Source organism: Sinocyclocheilus rhinocerous, unplaced genomic scaffold, assembly GCF_001515625.1.
Source record: "Sinocyclocheilus rhinocerous isolate Xijiao unplaced genomic scaffold, SAMN03320098_v1.1 scaffold561, whole genome shotgun sequence".
Classification (NCBI taxonomy): Eukaryota; Metazoa; Chordata; class Actinopteri; order Cypriniformes; family Cyprinidae; genus Sinocyclocheilus; species Sinocyclocheilus rhinocerous.
This window is the reverse complement of record NW_015641041.1, coordinates 974,359-984,394: the sequence shown is the minus strand read 5'-3', so window position 1 is coordinate 984,394 and position 10,036 is coordinate 974,359. Positions and strand designations below refer to the sequence as shown.

Here is a 10,036-nt window from a genome sequence, read left to right as displayed (position 1 = left end):
AACATTTTTATTTTAGCTAGTTCCTAAAATATTACATTTAAAATGAAATTTCCCATTTTAATTTAGTTTAAATTGTTGTACTAAAATAACAAAAACTGAAATAAAAATAACAACTATATAGACATTTGTATATATAAAAGAACTTCTAAACAAAAACACACAAGAACATTATTAACTGAAATTAAGATGAAAACCTGAACAATTGCTTATATGTAAGAAAATGTATGTAAGAAAAATTTATATTCACTATAGACATACATTCACCAAGACGTTTTTTTTCTCCTTGACTTTAAGACTCCTGAAAGGTGGATTTGAACTCATGGTGGCCACATGAGCACCACAGCTCAATGTGTCTGAGCATGTGCATTAACCACTAGGCCCCTGCTCCTACATCAATACTTTGTAGACGTGAGAATATGCACCCATTTTCCTGTGGCAGAAATGAATTTTTTCTGTAATATTACGGTCCACGGCTGTGGACACACTTTTTGTCTGGTTATTTTCTTGAATCAGTCCAAGCGAGTCGAGGTCAGGATGCTTTAAAAGAGAAGTGCTGAAGCATTTCAGACACACACACAACCTGACAGAGCTAAAAAAGAAGGAGAGAACGATGATTTCCTGGGACACAGAGCACAGTGGTGGATCAGTGACACAGAGCCAGGTCACGCTCCCTGAAGCGAAACATCTACACCGGACGACTGGAGTATATATATATATATATATATATATCATTTGTGATGAGGATTATGGTTATAAAAACCTAATATATATATATACACAGTATGAAATACTTTAGCTAGTTGCTAAAATATTAAATTAAAAATAAAAAAAATTTGTTTAACTTGATGTACTAAAATAACAAAACCTGAAATAAAAATGAATAAAAACTACATGCACATATTTAAAAAATAATAATAAAACTACTAAAAATGACAAAAACGCACAAGAAAATTATTAAAACCTTAATTGAAATTAAAAAGAAAACCTGAATTACGGTCCACGGCTGTGGACACACTTTTTGTCTGGTTATTTTCTTGAATCAGTCCAAGCGAGTCGAGGTCAGGATGCTTTAAAAGAGAAGTGCTGAAGCATTTCAGACACACACACAACCTGACAGAGATAAAAAGAAGGAGAGAACGATGATTTCCTGAGACACAGAGCACAGTGGTGGATCAGTGACACAGAGCCAGGTCACGCTCCCTGAAGCGAAACATCTACACCGGACGACTGCCCTCAACTTCAGAAATAAACCCTCAGACTGAATTCAAACCATGATCCTTTTCTCTTGAAAAGAGAGCAAGACAAGAATGAAAAGACTTTGAAAGAAGGATATAAAGCGGTGTATGGAATTATTGGCTATCCGTAAATGAAAATAATTAATTGTAAATAGTTTAGTAAATTTGTACTTAAAGGAGTAGTTCACCCAAAAATGAAAATGTGCTTTTTAAGATGAGGATGAGTTTGTTTCTTCATGGGAACAGATTTGGAGAAATGTAGCAATATATCACTTGGTCACCAGTGGATGCTCTGCAGTGAATGGGTGCCGTCAGAATGAGAGTCCAAACAGCTGATAAAAACATCACAATAATCCACAAGTAATCCACACCACTCCAGTCCATCAGTTAATGTCTGCATGTTTGTAAGAAACAAATCCATCATTAAGGCATTTTAATTTTAAACAGTCGCTTCTGGCCAGAATATGAGTTGATAATCGATAATAACACTTCCTTCAGTGAAAAAGTCCTGAAGGAAGACCTCTGTCTATCCCACATCAAAATCCAGCCACATATTTGTTTAGAACAGTTTTGGCTTGTAAACGGAGCTTGATCTGTGCAGATTTCTCTCCTGATTCGTGACTTTTTCACTGGAGGAAGCATTATAGAAAATATGAATAGTATTTTAGCAACAGTTTGATGTTAAAACGCATTAATGATGGATTTGTTTCTTACAAACATGCAGCTTTTCACTTCTCAAGACGTTAACTGATGGACTGGAGTGGTGTGGATTACTTGTAAATTATTGTGATGTTTTTATCAGCTGTTTGGACTCTCATTCTGACGGCACCCATTCACTGCAGAGCATCCACTGGTGAGCAAGTGATGCAATGCTAAAACAGAATATTCAATGGAAAAAAAATGTAGCGCATGACTTTGACTTTATACATCAGGAATTGATCTGCTTGTGAAACCTAAGCAGCCTTGATGACATCAACAGGAAAGGTCAATTGTTTGAATTAAAATATGAAATATTTCATTGGATAATTTAATTGAATTTTGAATATTTATTTAATTTTATTTTTTTAGTTGAAATAACGTACTGATAAATCATTCACAATAAGGCCAGGAAAACATAGAAAGTTTGAGTTCATGTTTTTAGACTAAGTGTTTTTTTTTTGTTAAGGATTTAAAAATTAACATTGCACAGAATGAATGTCAAATTAGCTAAATGTGCTAAAACAGCATTAAGTGAATTTAACAGCATTAAACGTTTAATTAATCTGAAAGGTTAATGCATTAACTTCAGCAGTGCTTCATTAATTCAGCAGATAATGTCATTTCTAGAAACACTCGGATGAAATAATCTACAAATCATTGGTTCAGAGGTGTTATGAAGTCTCCCGACATTTGCTCACAGGATGGCTTTGGACGGTCCAAGCGTGACCCATAACAGGACAGACCCGATGTACCCTCTGTCCCACAAAAGTGCCATTTAACAGAAGTCACCCCAACTGGACAGGTTACAAAAACACAGAACGACTCATTATCAGAGTCTCACGCTGAGCTCAAAACGGCCTCCGTCTCACACAAAGGGGCCTAAAAATAACAGCCCTTTTATTTCCAGCCAAAAAAGAGCCAGAAAGAGGCCAATCCTGGGCTTCAGAGGGGGAGAGAGTCTCATCCTCAGATGGCACGATCACAGACCGCCGACGGACCAGTCAATGACCCTCTGATGCAAATTGCACACAAAAAACGCAAGTGCTCTGGCAGAGCTTTAATCTGATTGGCTGTTCTTACTCATCCAAGTGGCATCCAGTTATCATACACTTATTCTGCATATTTATGATGGAAGGTCAACCCAAGTGCACTGCATTGTAGGATACAGTATTCCTCACAGTGTGCTCTGTTCTATACTGCACATTTTGGCAAATACGTCCAGAAAGTCTACATAATGTGCACAAAACCCATACTACATACTTCCAAAATAGTAGCATGCAAGTATGTGGTTTTGGTCATTAAAAACACCCTTTGGCTGTAGTATTTGACACCACCCACCGGTTGTGTTGGTGAAGACGTCAGTGGGCACAGGGCTGTCGGAGATGATGGCTGCCGTCTCTCCTGTCGCCGTTCGGTCAAAGGTCAGCGTGCCTGATGTGGTGATCTGTCCAGACGGAGTCATTGTAACTGAGAGCAGACAGACAGTCATGAGCCGTTTCCAGTGTCTCCTGAGAGAATTACTCACTTTGCTGATCCTTATGAGAGACGTCACACGGTTTGATATCAGAAAACTCACAACAGAATCACACCTGAGAGTCATAACCACCGATACAAAAAAAAAAATTATATATATATACTGTATATATGTATCTCTTTGGATACTGGAATAATAATATTATTATATAGTATTTATACAAAAAGTTTAATAATACACATCTGTATATTTATATTATTAAGTTCCACTTAAAAGGGTTTACTATTTAGATGCAACCATAAAAAATTCATTTTATTTCATATTTCATATATTTTTTTATTAATATTTTTGATTCCTTTTTAACATAATATTAATATTTATTTATATTGCTTGATTAAAATAAATCAAATAATACAATGAAAATAAATTATAAAAAAATACCAAATAAATCAAATAATAAATAAATTATATAAAAATTCAAAATTCATTATTTTATGTATCTGTAAATTATTAAAAAATACAAAATAAATCAAATAATAATAAATAAATTATATAAAAATTCAAAATTCATTATTTTATGTATCTGTCTGAAATACAATATGCAATTAATGACATTTCCAAAACAAACAACAAAAAACAAAGATGCAGAAAATTATGCACTTTGTTTTTTTATTTTATTAATTTTGTTTTTTATTATTTATTTTTAGTAATTTATTAATTTGTGTATTACATATTATGTATTATGTATTTTATTTTAGTCAGAAGCAGAAAATAATGAATTTTGGTTTCGGATTTAATTGTTTTATTTTATTATTATTTTATTTATTTAGTATTTTTAAATAATTTATTTTATTGTATTATTTTAATTAATTATAATTATTATATATGTATATATATTTATATATAATATAAATATTTATTATATATGTATATATATATATATATATATACACACACATATATATTCCATCAACACCAGCTTGTGATGTTGTTAGTTGCTGGCCTACACGAAAAATTATTTTTTTTAAAATTAGTTCTGAACTCATGCCGAGTTAATTAATAAATTAAGTCATTTTATTTTCATTTAGCAGCAAAAAAATTTTTTTCTCAACAACATCAGAATCTGGTGACAGGAGACGCGGTTTAGATGGATGTTAATACCAGGTGCAGGTGGTAATCTGTCTTGACTGACAATGTTTGATGGGATGTAAATATTGGGAATAAATGTGCGGAGGCACAGGGGAACAGTAAGGCTCTTACATGTTGCTCCAGGAGCCAGGGTGATATTCTTTGGAGAATGAACTTCCTTCTTCTCAGGAGAAGCTGCCCGCTCGCTGTCCTTCTTCCTTCTTTTATAAGGGACGAACAGTCTGACGGGGCCCGTCTGTAGGGCACCAAAATCCACAATTAGTCTCTAGAGCGATATGACATCACAACTGAGACTTCAGCCATTACAAATTACCATGGAGACGTCCTCTCCTTCGAAAGATCCGTCCTTCGTACACTGCAGAAGAAACAGGCAAAGAAAGAGGAGTTTTGCTACAGTATGTAAGCTAAATGAAATAAGCAAGATTTTTTCCATTTAAAACAGATTCACATGCAACATACTTACGCTGTATATTTATTTTTGCATAATATTAATATTATATTTATTAAATCTATATGATTATTATTTTACTGTTTTTTAATAATAACCTTTATATAATAATATTTTATAAATATTTTATTTTTATTTTATTTCATAGTATATTTTTATTTTGATTCCTTTTTTACATAATATTTATTTAGAAATATATTGCTTGTTTGAATATTTTTTCTGTATTTAATTTTATGATTTTATATTATTGTGTAATAATAATACTTAAATAACAATTCATATAAGTATTATATAATGGTAACTTGTAATATAAATCATATAATTAATAAAAGTGTGTGTGTGTGTGTGTGTGTGTGTGTGTGTGTGTGTGTGTGTGTGTGTGTGTGAGTGTGTGTGTGTGGCCTCCAAAGGCTGGTCTGACCTGAATGAGACACTGTAGAGGTCGGCCGGCGTAGCGGATACTTCTCTTCCAGTCTTTGCTGCTGGCTCTTCCTGACATACCCTCAAACTCTGTCGGGGTGTACCAGTTATTGTTGTGTTTGATACAGCGCCCTTTGCCCCCTGAGGTCAAAGATTAAAGATCAGTCACTGGCTGTGTCTCAATTCTTATATTATGTGTCCTTGTATAGTAATGAGTGTGTCTTAAATCATGGCACATAGAAAACAGTATGCCAAAGCAGCCCAGATAGTGAACTATTTTCCAGTGGATTTCTCATGTCTTTGGGCTTATAGTACCCACAATTCCTTGTGCAGCTGAAAAACCATTTGTGATGTTTCTCTTCTGACCTTTTTAGTTGTAAAAAAAATGTATGTAAGACTTACTATCACATCATTAAATTGTGTCTTGACACTATAAAGCCAGTAACACTTTACTATAAAGTCCTTAGTAGGTTACATTGACTAATGCATTAACTAACATTACCTAACAATGAGCAATACATTCGTTACAGTATTGGTTAATCTGTGTTAATGTTAGTTAATAAAAAATGCAACTGTTCATTGTTAGTTAATGTCAGCTCAGGTCCAGTAAATAATATTGTAAACACTGTAAATAATAACAGATACAGCTTTTTAAATACATTGTAATAATGTATTAGTAGATGTTGACATGAACATTAACTCAGATTAATAAATGCTTTACAAGTGTTTTTCATTGTTGGTTCTTGTTAACTATTATAGTTAACAAATGGAAACTTACTGTAAAGGGTTACCTCATTTTTGTGCATTATTTTGCGTTTTCATGTAATATTTATCACCTAGCAAATACGTTACTTTAAAATTCATCATTTGAGGTTTTTAATTTAAAATCTGCTGTGAGAACTTTCCTCACCATTTTTTCACAACTAAATAAAGTCTAATAATAAAAATACTACTACTAATAACAAGCGTATTGTTTTAATTATATTATTGTGATTATAATTACAAAATAAAATTTAATTACTTGAAAATACAAAATATTACTATTGTAATATTTCATTGTAAAACACAAAAAGTATTTAAGAAAAAATTATATAATAATAATTTGTAAAATAATAAATGAATAATAATTTTAAAGTTTGAAAATCAAGAAATTAATACAGTCATAAATATTAGCATTGTACTTTTACAGTTTTCTTTCAAATAAAATTATAATTACTTAATTTTATTAAATACTCACTTACTTGATTTCTTTATTTTGAAGTGAAATACTTAGTATTTGTATGTATTTATTCCGTAATAATCATCATAATAAAAGAAATAATAATCGTTGTTATTAATTATTGCTTTATAGTCATATTCATATATAATCACAAAGATTTGAAGTTGTGCAGCCCTACAAACAAGCACAGCAAACCCGTAGTTTTTTAAAATCCCATTTTAAATCACAATTTTTTTGAACAGCAAAATCGCAATTAGTTTTCCCCCCCAAATGCAAATTAGGCTGCAGCCTTTGTTACTGCCAATACTGTCCTGACAGCTTGTTAACCTGCAGATGATCATGTGTTTGATTTCCTGCACACTTCCTGAGAGGTTTTGAAACACACAGCTGGCTTAGTGTTAGTCGTGTGACGCCCTCTTGTGTCGACTGTGTACCTGAGCCCAGTCTGCTTTTGTACAGAATCCCGCTGGTGTTCCTGCAGCGCACGGGGAGCTCGTTGTCGTAAACCGACGGATCCCAGTTGTACTTAGAGACGTCCTTATCGTGTCCAGACGTCAGAGGGGTGCTCGGGGTTTGAGGACCTGAGAGGGAAAAACACACACGAGTATAGAAATACTGCATTTCACAGACTAACTAAAGTTGAAAAAGTGAAAAAGCATAATAGGACCCCTTTACGTCTAGTTTTATAGCTCCTAGCAGTCCAGTTTACCAGGTGTCATAGGTGTTGCGGTGCCTTTCAGCCCTGTGGCGTCCACGATGCTCCCATCCGTGTGCACCACGATCAGCGTGGCCTTCTGGGTACTCAGACTGTCTCCGATCTGAAGCGTAGTTCTGCCTGTCTACATGAATCAGTTAAGACATATTAAATCTGATGTTTTTATTTTGATCCAAAACATATCTGTCCTAACATTTATTTCACACTAACTAAAAATAAACGGTATTACCGTGATTATTTTGGACTAAATCTAAAACTATAAAACTATTTTTGTTAACTTAAATAAAATAAACCCTACCTGAAATTAAATAAAATATAATAAAATTTTATTTTATTTCAGCTAGTTGAAGAGAAAACCTCTCATTTTCATTTAGTTTAACTTGACGTACTAAAATGACTACAGAAATCAATAACAACTATAATAAAGTATATATTGTATAAATAATAATATTAATAAAATTATATATATATATAATACAATTATATAAAAAACTAAAACTAATAAAAAATGACACACACAATCAAATTATATCAACTATTATATCAAGTATATCAACTTTAAGTACTAAAATAACTAAAAATTAAATAAAGCCTACAGTGAAATAATAAATTATAAATAGTATATGTTTTTAAAAATTTTAATTGTGATTTTTGTAAATGTAACTTTTTTAAGTTCCAGGTTTGCTGCGCCTCTTTGTTATATTACAGGTTTGCTCCTGATTTAAAAGCTGCTTCAAAAGGTAGGAAGCATAATTACATATTTTGGCCAAATTCTTAGGAAGCATTGCATGATGCATTTTTATGCGATATTCCAAAATGTGCATAAAAATAGGTGGATGGAAACATAGCTATTGACATAAAACACATCAGCAATACCCCACTCATGTTTTTTTTAAAGGGGTCCTATTATGCTCTTTTTCAAAGTCTTGATTTTGTTTTGGGGGTGTACTAGAACAGGCTCTCATACTAGGTTGTTTGAAAAACACATTATTTTTCACATATTTTACATTATTACAACACCTCTCTCCCCAGTCTGGCATGAACGGCTAGAATAGTTCCTGCATCAAATGAAGGCCCGGGTTAGCTGGGCCAGTGTGCGTTGTGATTGGTTAGCTGGGCCAGTGTGTGTTGTGATTGGTTAGCTGGGCCAGTGTGTGTTGTGATTGGTTAGCTGGGCCAGTGTGTGTTGTGATTGGCACCACTCGGCGCCTGGTCGGGAAATGTCATGCCCCTTACCATAGCCGCCTGCGAGCTTCAGTGTAAATATTGCGTCAAAATCAAATCAATTTGAGCGCGATTTAAACCCGGATGATTGTAACCACTCTAAGTTCGTCTGCCTTGGGAAAGCTAGCGTGTCTCCGACATAGTGATAACACTCGTTGCCTTCTCTAGTGCAGCTCAACCAGGTCTCGTCCCATTCGTCGATATTTGTGATATCACAAATCCTGGAAAATATGCGTTTGTAGTCCAAACGAGTCATTCGTTGTAGTTTTTGAAAAGTGATTTCTGTTAAATAAAATATCTCCTTTTGAAATGGACTTTGAGCTTTGTAACTTTTTTTTGCTCAAACAGCAACATTACAGACTAACTAAAGTTGAAAAAGTGAAAAAGCATAATAGGACCCCTTTACGTCTAGTTTTATAGCTCCTAGCAGTCCAGTTTACCAGGTGTCATAGGTGTTGCGGTGCCTTTCAGCCCTGTGGCGTCCACGATGCTCCCATCCGTGTGCACCACGATCAGCGTGGCCTTCTGGGTACTCAGACTGTCTCCGATCTGAAGCGTAGTTCTGCCTGTCTACATGAATCAGTTAAGACATATTAAATCTGATGTTTTTATTTTGATCCAAAACATATCTGTCCTAACATTTATTTCACACTAACTAAAAATAAACGGTATTACCGTGATTATTTTGGACTAAATCTAAAACTATAAAACTATTTTTGTTAACTTAAATAAAATAAACCCTACCTGAAATTAAATAAAATATAATAAAATTTTATTTTATTTCAGCTAGTTGAAGAGAAAACCTCTCATTTTCATTTAGTTTAACTTGACGTACTAAAATGACTACAGAAATCAATAACAACTATAATAAAGTATATATTGTATAAATAATAATATTAATAAAATTATATATATATATAATACAATTATATAAAAAACTAAAACTAATAAAAAATGACACAAAAATACTACAACTTTAACTAAACTTAATGAAATTATAAAAAAAAAACTAATTCAAAATACTGATAAAAACTATAATAGTATCTAAATGATACTAAAATAATCTAAATGATAACTAAAATAAATGATACTAAAATGTTAACTAAAATAGTTTTTGTTTGCATAATATATGTGTATGTACTGTGTATATTTATTATGTATATATAAAAGCACACACATACAGTATATATTTTGAAAATATTTACATGTATTTACATGTATATATTTATATTAATATAATTTATATCATGTATAAATATATTTAATATATAAACGAAACATATTTTTCTTAAATATATACATGCATGTGTGTGCATTTATATATACATAATAAATATACACAGAACACACACATAGTATGCAAACAAAATCTTTTATTTTGGATGCGATTAATTGCGATTAATCGTGTGACAGCACTAAATAAAACATAATAAAAACAAGTTTTATTCAATAC

General features: G+C 32.4%; 1 protein-coding gene and 1 long non-coding RNA gene across 2 annotated transcripts in view; one reads left to right on the top strand and one right to left on the bottom strand.

Moving 5' to 3' along the window:
* deaf1 (DEAF1 transcription factor) overlaps window positions 1-10,036 on the bottom strand; it is a 21,762-nt gene that overhangs the window by 7,055 nt on the left and 4,671 nt on the right. The window contains exons 3-8 of the mRNA XM_016570802.1: window positions 9,024-9,153; window positions 7,079-7,225; window positions 5,347-5,566; window positions 4,871-4,913; window positions 4,669-4,792; window positions 3,273-3,401 (exon numbers count right to left, since the gene is read on the bottom strand). Coding sequence (XP_016426288.1) covers window positions 3,273-3,401; window positions 4,669-4,792; window positions 4,871-4,913; window positions 5,347-5,566; window positions 7,079-7,225; window positions 9,024-9,153 — 793 coding nt within the window. The remainder of the gene's footprint in view (window positions 1-3,272; window positions 3,402-4,668; window positions 4,793-4,870; window positions 4,914-5,346; window positions 5,567-7,078; window positions 7,226-9,023; window positions 9,154-10,036) is intronic.
* On the top strand, window positions 1,906-4,788 carry LOC107754386 (uncharacterized). The gene is made up of 3 exons (XR_001641578.1): window positions 1,906-1,977; window positions 2,442-2,447; window positions 4,778-4,788. It is a non-coding gene; the product is annotated as an uncharacterized LOC107754386 (long non-coding RNA).